At 33.2% G+C, this 24713-nt stretch overlaps 1 protein-coding gene across 3 annotated transcripts in view; it reads left to right on the top strand.

The window, feature by feature from the left end:
* Window positions 1-7547: 7547 nt before the first annotated feature.
* Window positions 7548-24713, top strand: part of LOC143255900 (uncharacterized) — a 31073-nt gene continuing 13907 nt past the window's right edge. Inside the window, exons 1-9 of one of the 3 annotated variants that reach the window (XM_076512289.1) lie at window positions 7548-7708; window positions 8198-8321; window positions 13629-13727; window positions 14883-14948; window positions 15094-15159; window positions 16366-16457; window positions 17655-17752; window positions 20378-20505; window positions 22843-22899. In XM_076512289.1, the coding sequence (XP_076368404.1) occupies window positions 7581-7708; window positions 8198-8321; window positions 13629-13727; window positions 14883-14948; window positions 15094-15159; window positions 16366-16457; window positions 17655-17752; window positions 20378-20505; window positions 22843-22899 (858 nt within the window). In that variant the 5' untranslated portion in view covers window positions 7548-7580. The remainder of the gene's footprint in view (window positions 7709-8197; window positions 8322-13628; window positions 13728-14882; window positions 14949-15093; window positions 15160-16365; window positions 16458-17654; window positions 17753-20377; window positions 20506-22842; window positions 22900-24713) is intronic. The other 2 variants (XM_076512291.1, XM_076512290.1) reach the window with 2 other exon arrangements.

The raw sequence follows: 24713 nt of genomic DNA, 5'->3' as shown, positions 1-24713 counted from the left end.
AAATGTTTGTCAGTTGTTCGGCGTGTAGTTGATAAGTGAACGGAATTGTGGGTAAAAAGCGAATGATAACCGCACGACGCACGCAGGTTGAAATATACACGAACACATTTCAGATAGTATCTAACTAGAAAAATTAAAAATACACAAAATCTAAAACAGAATAAATTCAATATTAAAAATAACTGTGGTTTTAAAATAAACACAAATGTTTATTGATTTTAGATGATAAAAAGTTTATTTTATTCACAGAGTTTCACCATGTGCATCAACAGGTGAAGTTATTCCATTAGCCCCAGTTCTGGTATCTCACCTGATGATACCAGTTAAAACCTACTGAAACTCTGTGAATAAATTAAACAAACTTTTCAACATGTACAACCGTTAGAACCTTGTGTGAAGAAAACACAATCGTATGATGAAAGTATAATAATAATGACGTCTTTCTCTATGTTAGTATGAAAAGGTTTGTTTGTTTGTTTTGAATTTCGCGCAAAGCTACACGAGGGCTATCTGCGCTAGCCGTCCCTAATTTAGCAGTGTAAGACTAGAGGAAAGTCAGCTAGTCATCACCACCCACACCCAAAACTCTTGGGCTACTCTTTTACCAACGAATAGTAGGATTGACCATCACATTATAACGTCCCCACGGCTGAAAGGGCGAGCATGTTTGGTGAGACGGGAATTCTAACCCGTCATCCTCAGATTACATAAATATATCTAGATGTTTCGTATATATTAACACATACTCTGTTTGTACCAAAACGGCGCACTTTGAGTATTGCCCCAAAACACAAGTTGCTTTAAGTAGCATTTATTAGAAATTCACAATATTTCTAGTTGTATGTATTATGTGACATTATGTAAAATCTCTCAAGTGGGTTTGCAAATTTAAATGGATAGCCGATACAATTTTTTTTTTAAATTTCGAGACCTTTTTTTGTCAAATGTGCAAATAAAGTAATGAAGTATTTAGTATATCATGATTTGAACAAGATGTGATTTTATGGGCTGGATGAAAACAAATCATTAAACTCGTGTATGATTAAATCTCAAAGGATGAGGGGATTTCAAAGTAGTTCTGACAATAAACCTTTTGGAAGCCCTACCAAAAAAAAAAAAGTAGACAAAAATGGATTACTCACTCGTGTTTCATTACAAAAATGCTAGCCATTTTGGTTTTATAACGTTATAGGCCCGGCATGGCCAGGTGGTTGGGGCGCTCGACTCGTAATCTGAGAAACGTGGATTCGAATCTTTGTCATACCAAACATAACACACAGCTTTTCGTGAACTTAGTTAGGACTTGTCTGGGAAAAAAATTAGTTTGTGATGCAAATCAGGTTAACATTATACAAAACTGACAGTCACGTGACCTATAAATACATAAAATAGATATCTTAAATCTTTGTTGTTGAAAATATAATTATTCTTAAAATAATCCTAGGATAAAATAAAACTAAATCGAAAAACAATTTAAAAGGGGATCTATTACTTTTCAGTGAGATTAAAATTCATCTCTCCTATTGGGCGATCAGGAAGAGATGATACGCACTATCTCATTATTTATCATTCATTTACATAACTTTTAATAAGTCAATAAATGCCTTCCTAAGATAGAAATTGCATGTTAAATTAAACTGTGTTATTGATTTTTACTGAGGAGATGAATGATCGTTTTTAGTTTTACTGTAATGTTGAAAGGATTTCTCACCTTGGAAAATGTGTAAATAGGCCCACGATATAATAAAATTACAAACGATCATTTCACAGGAAAAATGAAACAGTAGATATATCTTATTTTATATTACATTTGCTTCCAGGTTGTTTGGTAGTAAGCTGGTTTTCATAGTATGCTATATATACTATCATTGACAACTAATCAACTCCAGCTTCTTCTGTTTGTTCTGATTTCTCTGGAAAGCCCTTCGCTAGTACAACGGTAAGTCTACGGATTTAAACGCTAAAATCAGGAGTTCAATTCCCCTCGGTGAGCTCAGCAGATAGCCCATTGTGGCTTTGCTATAAGAAAAACATACACTCCTCTGGAAAAGCGCCCCCAGTGGCACAGCGGTTATATATATTTATAGTGTTCTTGTTGTTAATATTATTCTTTTTCCCAATGAATCGTCAATAAGTCTGAAGGATTATTACCTTAAATATGTGGTTTCGATACCTGTGTACAGAGAGCCTATTGTGTACTTTTGTGCTTAGTTACTAACAATCAATCATTCAATCCTCTACAAAAGCAGATTCGTCAGATATAGACATGGGTTGGTACTTAAAGCGGAAAATGAGAAAAAAAAAGATCTTCTGAATAAATAGCAACTGTTACTTATTATACGTTATGACACTTTGCTATTTAGAGTGAATCATGTGTAATTATTGTTCACGTGACCTCGTGAATAAACACAATGGCGGACGTGCACAAGTGGTGAATGAATGATCATAGAGCGACTTCGTTTTTGTTTGATTTTGAACAACTTTGAAGAAAGGTAAGTTGGTTTCAAACAATGAGGAATTATATACAGCCGAATATACCATAGAAGAAATATAAGTCAAGTTCACCATTTTTATAAGATATGGTTGCTTTACGGTGAGTGACTAGGGTTAAGACGGCCCCCTTTCTTTTACTCCATTGTCCTAATTAATGTACATCTTTCACATAGAGCACAGCCTTCCTGATTCCTTCCGAGAGTATTTAAATCAAGGATGGATAGCTTTTTTTCGCTCGTGGACTTTTTAAATTTTTTTATCTAAACTGTAGCTTGGAGACCGAAACTATATAACCGGATAAAGTAAGTTCAGAATATCTAAGTTATAAAACTTTAAGTTAATTCTATGGTTTTTGAATAAACAGTTGAGTTAAATTTTGAAGAAAGTTCTCAGAACCATAACAGGACTGTTTTACTTTGTTATGGTTTTGTTTCCTGTTTAGGTTTTGCCAAAACAGAATACGACTAACCAAAAACAGGGGCCAGACAAAATACCTTCGCGGGCAGAAGTTGGCTATTTATGTATGAGTTAAGCGAATTAAATGCAGCATTTGTTTTAAACATCAGTTGTCATGAATAAAATGAAGGCCACTTTATGCAGTTGTTGGAGCTGTTTTATCCAATCTTAGTTTGGTTTGTTTTGAATATCGCGCAAGCTACTCGAGGTCTTTCTGCGCTAGTTGTTCCTAATTTAGCAGTGTAAGACTAGAGGGAAGGCAACTAGTCATCACCACCCACCGTCAGCTCTTGGGCTACTCTTTTACCAACGAATAGTGGGATTGTCCGTTACATAATAACGTCTCCACGGCTGAAAGTACAAACATGTTTGGTGCGATGGGTATTCGAACCCGCGACCCTTGGATTACGAGTCGAGTATCTTAACCACCTGGCCATACCGTGCCTTTATTCAACCTTATTGGTAAAATGTGTTAGGTCGCTCTATTGGCAATCTGTAAGACGAGTGATCAAAACTCTGCACCAAAGATGTTATTCCATCATCAGTGGATGAATACCATCATTCATTGGTCAGAAGTTGAGGAAATAATTAGAAAATACTGAACATGTAGATGTATTTCACCCCTCTCCCCATTCTTTAATGGTATTTGTTTCCTTATTAATGCGCCTCTTGATGGCTCAGCGATATGCATGAGGCTAAAGCCACTAAAATATGGGGTTCGATCCGTACGGTGGCCACAATGTAAACAGACCTCGTTAGAGTAACAAATGCATAAATAAGAAATGGCAAAAATGTTTATTTTGCTCCACGTAGACTCACAAAAACATTTCTCAAGAAGTTCTTAGTTAAATATTTTTATCTGACATGTTTGTTACTTGTGCATTCCTCTTCATCGATGCTGTCAACAAAGTAAGGACACTAATCGATAATCGATCGTGTAGTGCATCAATGTATAGTCCACTGTGACTGTTTGTGAAGATAATACCATAGAAAGCAAACACAAGACGAACATATATGAACATCCCTGCGATGATAAAATCGAAAACAACATTTAAAATGAAAATGTGCGAAATCTGATATTATTTAGTATAACAGAAGGTCAATGACAATTTATATAGACGACTTGTATATGCTCATATAATGAAGTATAGTCAAGGTCGAGTTACTTAGTGTGTATATATATATATATATACTTATATGTATGATTCGTAAAAAAATCATGGTCAATCGACGATGCAACATCTAGAGTTATGATTGTATTGTTTTAAATGCGTTTCGCACAGCATCAAGTTCCAGCCCCAGCCCAAGCCAACATTATTTGTAAAGTAAATACTAAGATTACGAAAGAGGACCCTACAGCCCTAAAAAGCTTGGCATATTTCTTGGTACGATACCTGGAACTTTTCACTTGTTGGGTCTTAGAATATTCAACAACGTTTCTAGGTCAAACTGTTATGGATGGGAGAAACATCCCTTACGGTAAAAATTTTACAACGAAGGATTGTGTCAGAAACTGATAATTAATTTTCGCTAGATGACAGTTTTTAAACACCTACTCCTCAAATGGTTTGACTTGATTTTAATATCATGATACGAAAATGTTGTCATTTTCTTTGAAATATTTATTCATTTATCGATTTTATGAAAAATGCAGGAAGTTTTGGAGACCAGTCACTTATCAAGTTATCTTTCTATGCCTTCAACACATTACAAGAGCAGTGATCTTAAAAACCTTTTCGGCGACCCTGAAAAACAGTTCTACATAAAGTTGAAGTGTTAATCATGTTAATAGTTTGTTTTGAATTTTGCACAAAGCTACACGAGGCCTACCTGCGCTAGCCATCCCTAATTTAGCAGTGTAAGTCGAGAGGGAAGGTAGCTAGTCATCACTACCCATCGCCAACTCTTGGGCTACTCTTTTACCAACTAATAGTGGGATTGACAGTCATAATATAACTCCCCACGGACAATCCCACTATTCGTTGGTAAAAGAGTAGCCCAAAAGTTTGCGGTGGGTGGTGATGACTAGGTATCATCCCTCTACTCTTACAGTGCTAAATTAGCGGCTGCGAGCGCAGATAGCCCTCGAGGAGCTTTGCGCGAAACTCAAAACAAACAAACCAAATTATCAAAAAAAAAACAGAATAAAAGAATGAAAAATGCAAAATGAAATAAAATGTAAATTTATATCCAATAATCACAGAAAATATTAATAAAGATTTAAACGACGTAAAAGTAAATCAAGGATTATTTTTTCTCAGACCTAAAAATCAAAATAATCAAAAAGGCTAAAAATAAAGATATCCTTATCAAAACAGATGACAAAAATAAACGTGTAGAAAATTATTAGAATCTCGGCCTAAAGAGCTATTCAATGATGCCAGTATCAACGTAAACACCTTAATTATAGTGGTATAAAGCGTAAACTATATCATAACGCTAGGAGATATAATGGATGAATTTTAAAGCCAAGGGGCGGATTGTTGCAAATTGAAGAGAATTAAAAGCAGAGAAACAGGCGAAGAAACAATAACCACTAACATATTCTTGATTAATAAAGCAAATATAAATCATTAAATTAAAATAGACCAAGTGTCTAATATTTACATTTTAATGTAGAATAATACAGAATATTTACACCTTTACTTCAGCATTTCAAGTGTCAAAAGTTTGAACATGTTTCAAATTGTGTACAATATATAAAGAAGATAAAATAAAATAGAACTCTGCCAGAACATTCAAAATATAAAGACAAATGCCAGCTGTAAAGGATTTATTATTATATATTTATTTTAATATCGATGTTTGTTTTAAGTAAATACATATTTAGAAATGCATGTTAGATTTGTATTGCGAAATTCCTGCCTATTCTCTGAAGTTGAAGAAGATTCTCTAATGTTAGAATCAACAACGTACTACGTGTGTTTGTAAATACTAGTGATTGCCAGTATTGCTGCCTAAGGTGAAATTTCTAGAAACTCTCCTCTCAAGCTTACAAAAGGTAACTAATGCAACTCGAAGAGAGAGTATATATTGTGCGTTTACTGGACACTTAGTAAACTATAAACCTCGACAGTTATAACTATGATTAACGCTTATTAATCGGGAAACTATAGATACTTGATAAGGGACGTTTATAAATTTCGAACATTATAAGCCTCTTAACTTCAGCGGAATAACATTGAACGTTAATATTCTTTATGAAGAAATTATATAACTCCAGTGGTGAAAAACTCACATGTGATCAGCTAAGAGCTAGCTAGCTCCCCGTTAAGTAAATAATGCCTATATCAGTGCAAAATTAATTCGCTCATCGTGAACCCTCGACAGGATATCAAGAAAGCTCTGAGTCGGTTAGAAGACTCATTATTGTTTGCAAGTTTGAAAACCTTTATTATATAAATTATAGTTTGTAATAACCGTTATTATAAATTGTATCATTGTTCGTATATTAAACCATATTTGTGTTAAAAAAGAAAATTGTGTGTATCAATCTTATTGGCAAGTATGGTAAATTTGATACATCTTGACGTTTGATTAACTTCTAAATTCAAATTTAACCCAGTTTAAGCTGTTTGAAATCGTAATATGTAACAGCCCACTTATGGCAAACAAAGCTATATGTTATCTCAGGAATAAAGTTTTTTATTGATATGATTTTAGCTGAAGTTGTAATTAAGACTAGAGATTCAAAAATAAGTTGGAGTGATACCGTCAAACATATTTCCGATACGCTATGGAATCAGGTTGACTTAATTCTGGATCCTAAGGTTATTAACGAAAAAGTGATTACAACTTTAAACACAAGTAACCAGAATCCTACTGGCCAGATGGTTAGGGCACTCGACAGTTAATCAGAGGGTGGCGGGTTCGAATCTCCTTTCATTTATGGGGGCGTTATGATCTTGTGGTCAATACCCTTAATTGTTGGTAAAAGAGCAGCCCAAGAGCTGGGGGTGGATGGTGATGACTAGCTGCCTTTCCTCTACTTTTACACTGCTGAATTAGGTACGGATAGCGAAGATAGCCCTCGTGCAGATTTGCGCGAAATTCTAAAGAGGTATTTTCACATTTTATTTCATATAAAAAAATTCCATATATAAATATTTAATACTTTGGGGATAGTACTTCCATCTAGTGGCTTTTTTTTCCACTGTACGCTTCTGAATATGGAAAACGCACTTGAAAAATTAATTAAACAAAAACTGTACGCAGCTAGGACCTATTTTATCTCGACTTTTTCTATTATATCGATTTGAACAACTGTTGATTAAGATTTGTGCATTAGCATAATATCAAGTAGAAAATAACACTATATAACCACAATCGTATTATTATATATAATTTACTAAATATGTTTGTGTGTTAATTAAGTCTTGTGTTATTCATGTTTTTTTCCTGCTTACAAGAAGGTTGCTGGATACGTCAGCACTTACCTCACTATAATTCAGGGTTAGATTCCCCTAGGTGTACAAAGCGCTGATAGACAATTGCATAGCTTTGCTCTAAAGAAACAACACATATATAAAAGAAATTTGTAAAAATTAATATTTTTTGGAAAAATGATTACTGCAGCGACATCTAGTGGGAACGCCCACTTCTTTCAACATTTGAACTATAAACAAGTCAGCATGTTTGGTGTGGACGGTAATTCAGAAGTTCAAATAGAAGGACAGATAATCAGAGTTCCAAAACTCACAGGGAATAATGGAAAATATGAAACTTTCTCCTCAACTACCTTTTATTTCACTAAACCTAGGTAAGTTGCCAGTTCTGAAACATTTTCTAAAAGGTCTTCGTATTGATTCAAGATTTCTATCAAACTTGTTTACTTTGACGTAATTCTGTACCGTATTTATTTTCAACTACATAATGACCTTCACGGAAGATACAGCCATTATGAAATATTATCGTTTATATAGATTTCAATGTGTGTTAATTTTTAACGACGCAACAAAGTGCTAGAAACCGACATAATAAGTGAACGTGGTTATGAATAACTACATATGTAATAATATGACATAATCACATGAGTATTTGTAGTATGAACTCGCAATCTAAGTTAGTAAAGCTTGGTTTAAAATGGCCTCAAATATTCATAGAGGGACTCGTGAGTTTAGTAAAGGAGTTTATTCTTTTCAAAAAATATGATAAAACTTATCTGTTGATATGCAAACATACACCTATGGTACAAAGTTTGCATATCTATACATCCAGGAACTTAGATGTACATGTATTTTTATTACAGCTGGGAGCCAGATAGCTGCGCCACCTCATGTAACTTGTGTGAAACTCGATTCACTCAGCTGAAACGAAAACATCACTGTCGTAATTGTGGGAAGATCTTCTGTGCCAAATGTTGTAAGAATAAGGTAATAACAATACATTTATTAGCATCAGACTAAAAGGTTTCTTGTTTTAGTTTGATAACATTCTAGTTTTCGTAAAGTAAAATACGAAAAACAAATATATTACACAAGAAATAAAAACTTAATCTTACAATTAATTGTTTTCCTCTAACAAAATTTCCACTATCTTTTCATTTTCTTTCAAACAGCGGGATTTGGTTTTATATTAATGCACTGATTACTTTGTCCATTTCTACTATATGTACTGGCAAAAAACACAGTTTTATTCATCTTGACCATCCATTTGTATGTAGCTCATATTCGTAACAGAGTCACTCTTTATTTTAACAGTAGAAGGTTCTAACAGTTCCACTATAAAACAATTAATGGAATGAGTACAACACGTCTTCCAACAGGTCTATTTAGGCAAGAAAAAGGTTGAGCAACTTGTACATAATTATTATTTAAATTAAAACAAGGGTTAATGAATTCTTGGTTTTATGTAGTTTGATAAAACATAAAATACATTTGTAATCCAAATAAAATTAACTAAAAACGTATTATTAATTTATTACTTTATCTACCGTATTTATGAACAGAAGGTTTAATGATTTGTTAAAGACCATCATGATAATCATTGTTCTCAAAGTTCATATAAGTTGAATTGTTTTGCAAATGTTCCATAACCATTGAATATTAAAACTATTTTTTCCATTCATCGACTTTTTAACGATTATATAATTGTAATTCAGATTAATATTTATACTGAGTTGAAATCAAATATAACTTTTATCTGGTTACGTTATGTATCCAGTTCAACACATGTACCAGTTGTTGGTCTAAAACTTGATTTACTTCTTTAAGTGATATCATTATTGTGTGAGTTTGATTTTGCCATGCGTATAAAAGCTGTTTGAATCTCATTCATCTAATAAAATCATTTATATTTTATTCTATTTGTAAATAGTCAGGCTTACTGATGGGATAATAAGGTAAACCTTTTCTTAGTAAAAATGTTTCGTTAGTAGTAAAACTGTAATTAGAGATGTTTATCATATTAAGATAATGAACTTGATAAGCTCATGATTTATTCGACAGTAGATGTAGTTTTAAAACTTTTCACTAGTTGATACCTAGTCGATCTTCTTCTGCTTCCTTTAAAAGGGTGGAAGAAGTATAAATAAGAAAAATGAATTAAATTTTAAAGGAATCGTTGGTTATTTGTATCCAAAACAAATTAGTACTGCAATACAAAGTACACAAGGAAGTAAAAAGATATCCCTTGAACAGATTTTGAAACAATTTACAATTCTTACTTTGCTTGGTATTGTGAGATATATAACTAAATAATGCACTCATAAACTTTCTAACTATAAACTTTCACTATAGCCATATCCATGATAACTTAACTTTTACGAGAATTAAGGCCGTAATCCCATATGTATAGAATGTAATCCACACTTTCACTTACAAATCAGGGTATAAAGTTATCAGAGTAGTGATTAAAATATATAAATTTGTTATTCTGATTTCAATTATCGTTTCGTCACTTTTTGTAGTAGGATTTCTACTTCATTTTAAAATTTATAATTTTTTATTACTTTTGTTTGTCCACTTTTCACATCTATAGAAAGTACCGTATTACTTCGAATTTAATATGTCCTCTAGTTTAAGACGCACCACAAATGTGAAAAAAGATGCGTCTTAAATTCGAAAAATTACAGTATATACGTATTTACAAGTTGCTGCGTGTTTATCAGTTTTTATGTAACGCCATCTATTGGGTTCAATTGGGTTGAAAAGATATTTAAGTACATGAATGATATATTTACCATTTATAAATAAATTGTATACATTTATCGGAATATTAAAAACGGATACTCATAGACTATTCAAGAAAAATGGAGAAATGTAACGACAGTTCGAGGCATCTAGTACAAAGCTTCACAGCATACTATTTGTGCTTTGCCTTCCATGGCTATCGAAACCAGATTTCGAGTATTGTAAGTATGCAGTATATCACGGAGGACCTTTTCTCTTAGAGCATTTACGTAGTGATATGAGTTTTGTGTATACTTTCTAGACCATGTCGCTTTTCATCTCCTCATTTACTTCATTACTGCATCAATGAACACACATATCTGATTTGGTGTTTTTATCTTACTAGAACTTAGAAAGGAGTGAATTGCTATACGAAATCTGTCATGGTATCCTGCACATCTGACAGACACCTTCTGGTAATGCTATTGAAGTTACCTAGGAAACGATGAAATTAGCTCTTCTCATGGCGCTCCGTATCATGACTGGAAGTGATTGTATGTCCAAAATGTGATATATAGTTGTATATGTGTGTGTGTGAACTTCTCAAACCTATTTGATATATATGTATTCAGAATACTCCAATTTTCCTTTTTGCTTACATGTTGATATTAAATGATATACAATCTTGATTACGTCCTCTATACCTATACACAGAGCACAAAAATATGTGTGTCTGTCTGTTTATTATCTAGCTACTCCTAGCTCGCTCGGCCAATTCCAAGTAAACTTTGTGGAATGATAGTTTGAACCAAGGGCTATGATAATGGGCTTTCATAGCCCCATCTATTCTGACTATTGATGTCGTTGAACATATATTATCTTTGATTTAAGTGATAGATGACGCCATTTCCTTAAACACACACATATACAAACTATTACATTTTCTGTAACAACATACACATAGTGTGGGAGATGGCACACAAACGTTTTATAAGTACCTCAGAAAGTATGCCAGCACTCTCTATGGAGGAATGTAATGAAAAAACATAGCCGTCACTATTGTAATAATACGTAAACTCAAATGACGTTTCTTCTCCAACAGTCATCATAAGGTTGACATAAAGAACCGTTCCTTGATTTATACTCACTTCCTACTTTGACCCGCTACCTTACAATTTCGACCTGTAAGACCCTTCTGTGGCCAACAATCTTCAATTAATGAACAGCATGTAAAGCGGGTGTTGAAAGCAGATAACAGAAAGCACACCTACCGCCACTATTTTACTACTACCTCTTCCAACAGAGTCACCCGAACCATCGTACAGGGTAAAATGTTTTAAGTATATACATAACGAATTTGCATAGGTCACAAAAACCTCTGAAGAGGGTAATAATAAATGCTGTAATGATATATTATGTTATAAATAAACTGTGTGAAAGTTTGTATGTTTGTGTTATTTCTCATAGTACCCACCCCACCGAAGTTTGTTTAATACCATAAGAAGAAGAACAAGTAATATTAATGTTATTGTAGCTTTCAGACAGCCTAAAAAACTTGAACCGTTTACCTTGTTGTTAACGAAATAGTAAAAATACTTAATAGTGTTCTATTTAGTATAAGAGCTTAAGGAGCCAACTGTATAATTTAGAATATATTAACAATATTAATATTCTTAGAAATACAAATGGAGCTATTATCTTTTAAACTAAAATATTTTTTCTTTCAGTATTTTAAACTGTTTTATATGCTAAAAGGTGCAGTGCGTGTGTGATGCAAATTACGTCGACCAATCAAAACAAACTGAGAACGATTATTTATAATTAAACACAAAGTCACACACTGGGCTAGCCGTGTTGTGCCCACCCTAGGTATCGAAATACGATTGTTAGTATTGAAAGTCGCTAGGCATGCCGCCGTGCCACTGGAGGTGTTTAAAAATGAACCAACCTAAGCCTGCTACTGAAAACGTAAGTCAGAATCCGCCAACATGATTAAAACGTTTTTGTTTTGTTTTTCGACTTTATCTTAAGCTTCAATACTTACTACAATAACTCACTTCATGTTTTAGTTTTGTCATAATCGACAAAAAATATTATCGTGTGATAGTTTTATAAACAAGTTTGAAAGTATTTTGAATCTAACTGATGATTTGTTATGCCTTTTAAACCACATTCTGTTATTCAGAAGTTTTGATGATCTATAGACTTTATATGATATATCGCATTACTTATTATTTTAAAAATACTTCTGTTGGGATGGAGACGTTTCTATACACACACACACACACACACACACACACTTATATATGTATATATTTATATCGACTTTGTTAAGTATGTTGTTGTTTATGTATTAGTAGCCTGGTTAAAGAACAACCTTAAAGCTGCGAAAGAGCTACCAACGAAACAAAAAACATAAAAATAAAAGATAATTCATGTCTGGTGATGCTTTGAATAAATGTGTGTGTGTGTGTGTGTGTGTGTATACTTATAGAGACAGAGAAAAAGAGTTGAAGTTTAAGTTACACAAATAACATGTTTTGTACACAAGTAAACCATAAAAGTAAAGTTTTGCTGGTCAGGAGGTAATGTGCTGTATTGATGATGTTTTTCTATGTTTTGAAATTCCAACAACAGATATTTATTTTGTCGAATGCTAATGCTCTATCTTTTATTACGAGTCTTTGAAGCGTGATATTGTATTTGTAGAAGAATAGAACATACAGCTTCATTAATAATGTCTTAAGCCGTGTAAATAAGTGAAAATGTAAATACAAAAATACAAATACGTAAATCGGGTATTTTTTCTTAGATTAACAAAGAGTGTGTTGTTAGAAGTATTAAAAGCTTTAACTTTATATCTCGATATAAAACATCCGAAAAATTTTTCATATTAATAAATCGTGTTATTTCGCTACACTTACGATTCTGTCTTTATTATTTATCCAGTTGCTACATAGACCGAACAATGTGACTCTCCCTTTAACAGACATCTAGTTATCCCATGAACCAAACATAGCCATCCTCCTATTGTCAGTTAACTTGCTATAAGAAATACTGGCAACCTTAACTCTATTTCTCAACTTAAGAATCTTATGCTTAGATACACAGTAAAAACGGCAATATTTCATTACGTATGCGAAACTTGAAATTGGTACGCTGCTATATGAAAGTTTCAAATGTGAAATATCCATTGTGTTTGGTGGTACAGAATTCCAATCTCACATGTGGTTAATATCACACTTTAACACTAAAGCAGAGATTATATAGGGTTTCTAATAAACGTGATCATAGTCGTAAAAATGTGTAATTTCTCTTCTCTCATCTAAGTTCAAAACGGCTCACATACTCAAGTATTAATCCAATACTGGGAAATAAAGATGTTCCTAAAAATAAGTTGTGATGACGTAAGTGTCGAAAATCATTTCGTTGATAAATTAGACAAAAGGTATGTACTCCACGGCTGATACTAGTATAGTTAACAGTATTTTAATTATTTTTAAAATTATCTATACGTACAAATATTTCTTATAAGTTTTACGTTTCACTTATTTTGTTTTGTTTTTATAGATTCCTTTACCTCATTTCGGATTGGATGAGTCACAACGTGTATGTGACCTTTGTCGTTCAACAGCCGAACTTGTTGGATTATCTCGTTCTCAGTATGTGGTAAGAATTATCTTTAAAATTGTTCTTTACAGCTCTCAAAACAAACAAACGTTTAGTTCATAAAAGAAAAACATAACTGAAAATGGATTTATCTAGAGTATAGCAAGAGATCTATTGTGAAACTGTGCAAATTAATTAAATACTATAAGTATTTATTTCTCTGTAATGGCTGTTAAAATTATGACACTACAAATGTTTTGTACACAGGAGTTATATTTCTTAAATAAACATTTCTATATACTTATATAGGTGGACTTAGACAAAATTCCTCTTGCTAAGTAAAGGGACTTTCTATTACGATTCCGGACATGTAAAGGAGACCTCTCTTCAATACATTGCACAACAAAGTTTTTGCTTCTTGAACATTGTTGGGTGTTCTTTATAGATTTTTGATTGCTGATCACGAAAATCACATCCAAATTTGCCCATCATGTACCGTTTTATCGAAATCTTCAGTTTTGCTACAGGGCAAGTGGAATCCGTGAATCCTTGCTGACTACTGTTGGACACTGCAACGTGACGCACCGGACATTGAACACCAACGAAAATCAGGAGCAAGACACTTTTAATTATGTTGAACTTAATAGCCTATTAGAAACATAAATGCAATTAAATACATTATTGCCGGTAAACAGTTAACTGTCTATTTCTCAGAGTTCTTACGTAATGAAGGAAAACCAAAACTATATTTGTGCATACTCACTAGGTACCTGTCACAATCAGCAAAAACTTTTCAGGAAGCAAAACTTTAAAAAAAAAATTGTTGTGCAGTGTTATTTGTCTAGTTGCTACATACACCGAACAATGTGACTCTCCCTTTAACAGATATCTATTTATCCCATGAACCAAATATAGCCATCCTACTATTGCCAGTTAACTTGTTACTGCGCAGATCAAACACAGTAAACATTCTTTTATCAGATATCTAATTACCGTTAAAACTACCACACACCCAGTGACTATCTTTATTAGATATCTAGTTACCTTATAATTTGATCTTTATCGTTTATCTCGTACGATTACCGAACTTACAAGTTTATCAAATAGCACAAATGTCTCTTTCTTTGTAGTAGTTACGTAAAAATAATTATGGTAGGATTTTTGTAAAAAATTTTAATTTTAAAAAATAATTGTTATTATTATTTTGCCAAATAGTCTCACAGACAAGATGCCGCTAAGGGGCTTGCTGATATGATGGAAACTCCGGCAGAAATGGGAAAGGTAAGACAGATAAACAATACAAAACTTGAAAATCATTGAGATGCTACGCGCAGAACTAACCCATTTCTGCCATTTGTAGCTTATTTAATACTCAACTTTTACAATTTGTTGATATAATAAAATCGATTTTTCATTTTTGTGCCAGATGATCGAGGCCGGTGGAGTCCATATCCTCATATCCCTGACTTCACAAGGGGATAACAAAATTAAGGTGAGTGCATTATCATTGGTGTTAAAGTTAAGTGTCATTACAAGTAGGGTGGTTAAGCCTTTTACGTATAGAGGGTGGAACTAGGAGACGGAATAATCGAAAGGCCATAATTTATTACTTATTTGTCTAACTATAATGGTGCTTTCCTATTGAAATTTGTAATGTAATTAAAATAATAATAATGGTTATACTTGAACATTAACGTGTGATTTATAACACGTACGTAGGCCAATAATGTCAGTCGTGGAACTCGATGCGGCCTGTGGATTGACAGTTGGATCACTCTCATAAATTAATTTAATATGCATGACACTCAAGTAGTTATTAATAACAACTTTTTAGTGAAGTATGGAGTTAAATATCAACCTCTGCTACTTTCAGTGTCGACAAGACGCTTCGTCTAATATCAGGTTCTTCGGGTATACAACAGCCATAGTTGTGGTTACTATACTAATTAACAAATAACTTAATCAATACATTACTTCTGTTTAGCATTAACTGGTCTAACATTGGCCTATAATCTACAGTGTTAATTAGAAAACGTTCTAGCTGAAGGTTGTATCAAGGAGACAGAGTGAATTTCATTAGTTGTTTAATTGTCACACCGAACAAACCCAGTGACCCTATCTTTATCAGTTATCTAATTATCACACAATACAGAAACAGTGACTCTACCTTCATCGGTCAAGTAGCTACGGATTAATATTAGGGTAGAGTTAGTCCTGTTGATGTGCAAGCGACATCTTATAATTTTAATGTATTAAAAATATGCGATATATTTTATGTGTTGATGTAAAACTATATATATACAGGGTGGCCCGTAAGTCCCTACCCATCCATATGCTATTATGTTATATTTAATTACGCATGTATTATAATTTTTTTTCTCTTTTTTTAGAGAAATATGGCCGATGTAAGCCCATTTACACTTGAAGAGCGTATTGTGACAAGTACATGGGTACATGAGCGCAGCGAGAATGAGGGTCAGCACAAAAATACACTGGATACATAAGATATATGGATGGGTACGGACTTATGGGCCACCCTGTATATATAAAGAGTGAAACAGTTACTCTAGTCATTTTATTTGGAAATAAAAAATGTTGTGATTCTATGTTTCAACTTCCAGTTTTTGTCGACCAAACCTAACGTCATTAGTTATTGTTTTATTATACTTAACTGAAAACATCCATTTTTACTTTGTAGAAAACCGTGGCGAAAAGTCTTCATAGAATATCGCACCACATAGAACTACACGATTTTATGATGGAGATCGGAGCTATTAAAGCCTTGCTGCAGTAAGTCTGACGTAATGTAACGTAAACAGTACTGGCTAGTTAGATCTCACGTTATCGATAATGTAAGTTTCAAAAGCAGAATGGCCCACAAAGTGACTGTGAAGGCTTGTTGTGTGAATGATATAATTTTACGAGTGAGGTGGAGTCAAAATGCGCATGTCACGATTTTTGTACATATTTCAAAATGTGATTAATAACACATGTCAGTTGCAGACCACTAAAAGTGCGCCTAGTAACACAGTTGGGTAAGTTCCAAACTGGGCTAGAAACTAATACGTACATGTGAAGAGAACACCTGACGCGTACACTAAACTTTGTTTTTGTTTTTTTATCGGTAGTTAATTTGATAAATGTTACGTACAAATAAAATATTTCATGCATTCTTGTATTTTGTTATCACAATCTTCCACATATTGTATGTTTTTAGGCTAACGACATGAATTTCGTAATAGCCTCCTAAATATAATCTCAATACTAAGAGCAAATCAGTGAAGCGCCGGTAATTAAAGGGAAGAACCTTTTTCAAAATGAAGCATATAGAACAGCAATAACAAAAGACAGTAAACAATTAAAGAAAGGGCCTAATTTGTCATCCATGACTTTAGTAAAGGGTACCCCGCTGCTCGCCTACGAACTTTAACTACTTTAATCGAATATTGGGATTTGACCATTACCTTTATAATGCACCCACAGTCTCAAAATATGGAGTACAATATTTTTTTGGCAGAACGGGACACAAACCTCTAACCCTTGGATGGATTAACTACTAGATCATTCTCGGTAAGGACAAATAACTGTTTTTAAACGCTTCTAATGACCTTTGTTTAACGTTAATCACAAAGCTATATAAATGGGCTATGTGTGCTCTGCCCACCACGAGTATCGGAAACCAGTTTCTAGCGTTGTGAGTCCAAATACATTCTGCTGTGCCACTGGTGGAGGAGCACTTCTAATTAACTATACAAAAGTTGTATGAGAAACAACATATTTTAGAATAGCAAAAGTATATGTTATATAAACGGCAAAAGACGAATGAGAAAACCCGGAATTATACGTCTAGCTTCCGATGTTATTTCTCTCATACACTGAAGTTTTGAACTTTGATTGTTGTAAATATCGAAGTGATTTTTACATTTTATCTATTTACATGTAATTTTGTGTGTGCAAAACGTGACTAATTGCTTTGTTTCTATTCAGCATCTTATCTTCCGTGACTCCGAACCAGGAGGATACCTTAGCGGACTGTTTGGGAAGTTTACTTCTGTTTTTCCACAACTCTGATTATAAAATGAAAGGTAAAAAAAGAAGTTTGATCTCTAACTTCTTAATATAGATAACACTCGTAAATATCCTTCAGAAAGTGTGCGGTCTTAGAATCTAAAGTCGTGTGAAAAATCAACAATATTGATCAAAAAACGCTTAACCTTGAACTGGTTCTAAAATAGTTGTTTCAGCCAAAGCATTAACGCAAGATAGCTATTTAGATAAAATACCAACATTTTGTTTTCAATATCACAAAGACGTTGTATCATAATTCATTTTTCCCACTATTGTGTGAAAGTTCCAGGCAAAATAATTTGGTAATGAATATGATCTTTCCCCGTGACAAATATTATGAATTCTTCCATTTCAGCTGCACGCGCTTTCCTAAAATATCTGATTTACGATACAAGTAAATCTCGGTAGTGAAAAAAGAAAACAAAATGAGAAAAAGGGTATAGATTGCTAAAGATACGTAGTTATTTTGTTACGTAATTGGGAGTAAAAAATGACAGAGTAGCAAGCATCGGGTCTGCCTAATAGCATTTTGTACAACTAAATGTTACGTGCATTATATCTAAAGTTACTCACAAAGCATCAGAAACGAATGATTTGTATTATGGTTTGATTTTGAATTCCGCGCAAAGCTACTCGAGGGCTATCTGCACTAGCCGTCCCTAATTTAGTAGTGTAAGACTAGAGGAGATGCAGCTAGTCATCACCACCCACTGTCAGCTCTTGGGCTACTCTTTTACCAACGAATAGTGGGATTAATCGTAACATTATAACGCCCCCACGGCTGAAAGGGGCGAGCATGTTTGGTGTGACGGGGATTCAAACCCACGACCCTCGGATTGTGAGTCGAGTGCCTTAACCACCTGGCCATGCCGGGCCTTGTATTATGGAGACATATAATACCCCCTAGGGGCACAGTGATATGTTTTCGATTTTCAACGCTAGAAGCCGGGTTTCGATACTCGTGACGGACAGAGCACAGTTAGCCCATTGTGTAGGTTTGTGCTTAATTGCAAATAACAGCAATGTCTTATATCGCTTTTATTTAGTAAAATGAGCTTTTAAAGTCTATCTAAAAAAAAAACCAACAAAACAACGTGTGCAAATACATGTAGATTTAAAAGTAGTCTATTGACCAAGTAAAGTGACCAAGGTCATCTTGTTGTTGTTTCCTATTAAGCTGTGTTCTGGGTCATCCCGCTGTAGTATTACGTGCGCTTTCTCACGTGAAAGATTATTGTAAAACGAAACACGAAATGCAAAGAAAGGAGTTCAGTGGTCTTTCCACTGGCAGGAGAGGCGATACTTTCAAACTTCTTTTGTTGTGTTTAAGCTCAAAGTTAGACTCACTGTTGTTAACTGTCTGGCAAGATGAAGTTCTTTCTCTCTCAATTAAGTAGAATTTAAGTTCCAACTTTAATAAATAAAAATCTAAAAGTAGGAAGTTCGTTAGAATCATTTTACCAAGTTCTCAGGCTTCTTGAAAGACCACGAAAGAGTCTTTTGTCTTATATGCTTATACATTTTGATACAGAGTTTAAGAGTTTCTACGATAAGTGATGCCCCCCGCTAGTACAGCGGTATGTCTCCGGATTTACAACGCTAAAATCAGCGGTTCGATTCCCCTCGGTGGGCTGAGCAGATAGACCTTTGTGGCTTTGCTATACGAAAAACACACACACACTATAAGTTATATTACTTCTAGTATTTTTCTTACTCTAAACTTGGTTAGAATTTAGTTTACATATATTTTAGACTTCTTTTACATATAATTATTCGAAGGGAGATTAGTACACACAAGAATACCACATACCGTTCAAAGCGTAAACTGAGGGCATATCTTATTAGTCACCACATGGGTTCTCACATAAATACCATAAGCTTTACATATACTGGGCTGAAGGAATTGTACACGTTGGTTTTAAGTTTAACTAAGCCTTTTAGAAGAGGAAAGTCGATGAAACACTTCCATCTCCAAAAAAATATTGGATTAATTTTTTTTTCCGTCAGTTTCGGATAATAAAATATAATTAATTAATTTAATTTGAAATGAATACACTGAACTAACTATTATAATTATTATCAAATATTTCAAATCAACAGCGCCTCTTCCCTACTTAGTAAACATAAATATCGAGTAATTATAATAAATACTGTATTTCAACCGGTTACCACATATTCTTTAAAGAAATAGATCCCATTTTGTGACAAATCGGAAACAACAACAAGAACAAAGAGTTTTACAAGTTTTACTGATTATAAGAATGTATATTTTTATACACGTTTGTTTGGCTGTGTACACGACATTACTTAGAATGTATGGTTGAAACAGCTGAAGAAAACAAACTAAAAGTTTGGGTGTTTATTCACTCTATTCACGTGTTATATCTCGAAGTTGAGCACGAATACTTAAGAATTACACATATTTCGGATTTTTATTGTATATTTCTGAATTACAAATTGAGAAGAATATTACAGTGCATGTTTGGATGTCCATCTTTATGCTTTAAAATTGTAAAATAAGGTGACTCTTACGTAAAGGTAAAAATTTAATATACTCGTAGCTTAACTTGAATAGACTAGGAGAAGGAAGTATATATATTCATTCAATGACATGTTATAATGATGCATTTTGTATTTTTAAGCTTTAAAAGAGGGCGCTTTGGATACATTTGTCAGATTGTTGAATACACCTGGTGTCCTGGCGCTTCTGGCAGCACGTGCTCTGTCTCTTCTGGTTGATATGCCAGAGGCTCAAACACTTATCACACAGGTAAACAGGTAAACTTTGTTCTCATAAGTAAGTGGCGACATCTAGTGATAGGTTACATATTTACGGGTTTAAATTTCACACTTCATTTTTTCTTAAATGAATTTGATATAAAATAAATACAACTTTTCATGATGTGATACTAGTTTGAAATAGCCAAGTATTTAATTAATTAAAATTTAATTCAATTGTTCCGGACAGTTGAGGCTATATTTCAGAATTCGAAGATTTATGAAAAAGATTGACATGTCCCACCCAGTGGTTCAGCGGTATGTCTACGGACTTACAACGCTAAAAACCGGGGTTCTATACCCGTGGTGGGCAGAGCACAGATAACTCATTTTGTAGCTTTGTGTTTAATTCAAAAGAATAAGGATTGACATAATCTGGTGTAATTCCACAGCTTTATTTATAAGTGAGCTGCGAAAATACACTCCGTCAAACTAACTTCATAATAATGTGTTTTTTAAGTTAATGCATTTAAAAGTTTACACTTAAAATATTATGAGAAGTTAACGATTTTTATACATTTCACAGAACACTCAAATGTATTTCACTTTTTATATAACTTTTTCATTTGAGATCGATATATTTATATATGTATGATAAAAAGTAGGTTGTAAATTTTAAGAGAAACAAATACCAGGAATTCATTATTTATACGAGGAAATATGCAAAGAAAGAGTGAAACAAAGGGTGGAGTTACTAGTCAATGATTATGAGTTTCATTTGATGTTAAAACGTTGTTTGTTTTTGGTTTTTTAATTTTGCTCAAAGCTACACAAGGGCTATCTGCGCTAGCCGTCCCTAATTTAACAGTGTAAGACTAGAGGGAAGGCAGCTAGTTATCACCACCTACCAACAACTCTTGAGCTACTCTTTTATCAACGAATAGTGGGATTGTCCGTTACATTATAATGACCCCACGGCTGAAAGGGCGAGCATGTTTGGTGTGACGAGAATTCAAACCCGCGACCCTCGGATTACGAGTCGAGTGCCTTAACCACCTGGCCAGGCAGAGCTCTGTTAAAACGTTTAACCGTAACTTGATTCTTACAGTTTCAATTATTTTTAGTCGAATCGAATAATTTAAGAAAGAAACAGAAAACTTAAAGTTATAAAAGAACTTTCTGGAAAGTAAAAAATAATCTTAAAACCTTGTGTATATAATTTTTATTGCAAATCAAATGCATATCATGTAATAATATTAATGATAATATATTTTGAAATAGGTATGTTGTATTTATTGAGGTTCGCTGTTGCTTTTTGTTTGGTTAATAAACTATCTTAGAAATAAAACATTTCTGTTGTTTTGTTTAATTTTAAATCATTATTCATCAGTGTTCAATTTTTGGAAGAAAAATATTATTTCCTATATTAATTAATTGCTTTTAACCATTCTATTTTATATATAATTTAACCTCTTGTATTGGCTTCTTTATTTGTTGAATTATTCTGAGTAAATCAGCTGTTTCGTTACGCAACTTTTTTAATTGTGGCGAAATATGAAGCACGTGGTAGTTGGTAATATTCTAGTATTGAAAAAGGTTTAAGAGTTACTTCTCTATAGTGACATATATACAATTTTAATAATATATACTATGTTCTGTGTTCATTTGATATTCCTATCATACAATGAGTTATCGGTATGTTACAGATAAACCTGGAGCTTGAAATCTCCAGATGGACAAAACATAAATATTGTGTGAAGGTATGGTATCAGATTAGTGGTATCATCATTTATGAACTTGGAACCAAAACAATTTCATATCATATATAGACTGAAGAAAAAGAAAAATAAGGTGTGAGAAGTGACAAAGGAATAACTAGTATTAACCAATAAGATAACACCTTCAAACAGTTAAAAAAATCAGAGCAATTCTGAGTGAACAACAAGTATAATTTTTTTCTGAACGTATCAAACACTTCTTCATGTTCTAAAACTTTGCTTTCTTCCATAAATTATGGTATATGTTAATCCAATCCAACTGAGTAATTGTATTATAACATAAGCATGCCACCAATAACGTCTTTCGGTGGGACAGAGGTAACGGTGTGGATTTCTAACGCTAAAATTTAGGGTTCTATTTCTCGCTGTGGAAACAACAGATAGCGCAATATGATTTTGTTAAAAGACAAGCAAAAGAAAAAAAATCACATTTAATGGGTCTTACAATGGTATCCCAATGACAAATTATACGAAGCTTTAATACGCTATCAAACACATTTTAATGTTTGGCAAAAATGGCGAATGGAGGAGTTGTACAATGAACTGAATATTAGATTTTTTTTTTTTTTTGTTATCGTTGTTTTTACTAATACAATATTATCTTTTCACAGAGTAGTCCTTCAGTTCTTTCGAGACTGTTCATGACCTTTAAGGTGAAAAACAATGAGGTAAGTTATAATGTGTATTACATTAAACAATTAAACCTTATAGTAGTTCGTATGATCAAAATACTGGAGGGAAACGGAAATAGCTAGATCATACACTACGAAATAAAGCTTTGTTTTCTTTAGAACCAGTTGAGAAAAGCAACTATCTAAATATATTTAGGATGTGCTAAGAAACTTAAGAGTCAATTTGTTAAAGATAAAAGTTAAAATATTATGTTTGTCAAAGAATTTTCATATTAAATGGTTATGTTTTGTCCATTCTTGGCCCATTTTAAAGCTACATTAGTGACGTGAAAAGTGTGTGTCTGTCTGATGCATGGACCACAAATGGTTTTTGTTTTACTTTTGTTTGTACAGTTTATAATCATTGTTTTCTACGATATGACAAACCTCATTCTTGTACATTAATAGCAGTTAAGCCTAATTTGTACTAATTACTACGATGTACGATTTTCATGGCAAAATTCCTTTATTTAGATTTTCAATAGCTTAGTTTTAACAATTATTTTGATTTATCACAGTTTTAACGTCAACGCGGTAATTTAAAAAAAGAAATCCAATCCAATTCATGGTCATTATTTAGGTTAATGTATTCTTCAGGCCCTGAAGAGGTCTGAGAGATATTTAGGGGCGATCAGAAACTGCTGTTTCCTTTCGCTTCACTTCATGAAATAGGATTACATGTCTCACGTATGTGAAGGATTTTGGACTAACAGGGATGGAGCTTTTAATTAGATACATACACGTTTGACGCTAGACCCACTTGGTTGAGCGTTTCAAGACTTCAGCGGTGTTTGTAGAGATCTGAAAATAAGACGAAGGAAAGAATGTTTCGAGCGCTTAAAACAAAAACAAAAAAGGCTTGAAAAATTAATACAACACGGAAATGACGATCATTTAAAAAAAAATACAGTTGAGTCCATATCGAATATTGATTTGTTGGTGAAACACTGTACACGTTCAATATTTTGTATTTTTAGCATCTGATTTATTAACGTAACACATACTAGATGGCAGAACAAGGACAAGCAAAATATTTTGCATTGTTAGATTCCAAGGAAAATTTGTATTTTACGCGCGATAATCATCTAAATACAGCTGTGTTTGTTATAACTTTTCATTACTTCTGTATTTTTAGTTTGTTGTGCCTGTGAAATAAAACAAGTGTAGTTTTAAAAGATGGAAAAGCATCAAATTGGTAAATTACTGGTCTTTTCACTTTATTATCCACGACTACGCATTTCATTTATCTAAAACTTCAAGAGAAAGGCAAAACATATCCGTAAATGATTAAGTCAGTGCATTTTGAAAGTTGTTTAAGATACCTAATCTTAATACCAAGCAGTGAAAAATTGCCACATATGATTTTTTATCGTTTTCTGTGTCAGCCACCACTAATAAAATATAGGACATTTTTAAATTTAGAGAGCTTCAGGTATATAAGAAAGATTTTTTTTTTTCCAAAATAGTTCACTATAGCTAATATAGTGTAATGTTGCCATTAAGATATTTAAACAGAGTCAAAGTTAAATATTTACATGATGCTGGCTGGAGCTAAAGAAAAAAATTACAAAAGACCTCGGCTGTTCACCAAGCACTGGGAAGTACACATAAGACAAGTACAAGGAAACCCACTACAACAATACGAGACAAAGGACGTAGAAAAATAGCCAGTGAAAAAAAGTTAACTTTAGAAAAATAAATTCCCTGTAAAAACCGAAATAAACTGCGAAAAACTTCGCTGATGAGATTAATAAGTTATATACGAATAAAGTTTAAAGAATTAGTCTTAGAAATAGCAAGGAACTTCTCAC

Source organism: Tachypleus tridentatus, chromosome 7 (assembly GCF_004210375.1).
Source record: "Tachypleus tridentatus isolate NWPU-2018 chromosome 7, ASM421037v1, whole genome shotgun sequence".
NCBI lineage: Eukaryota > Metazoa > Arthropoda > Merostomata > Xiphosura > Limulidae > Tachypleus > Tachypleus tridentatus.
Note: the sequence above shows the minus strand (reverse complement) of the source record. Positions and strands in the feature narration are given on the sequence as shown.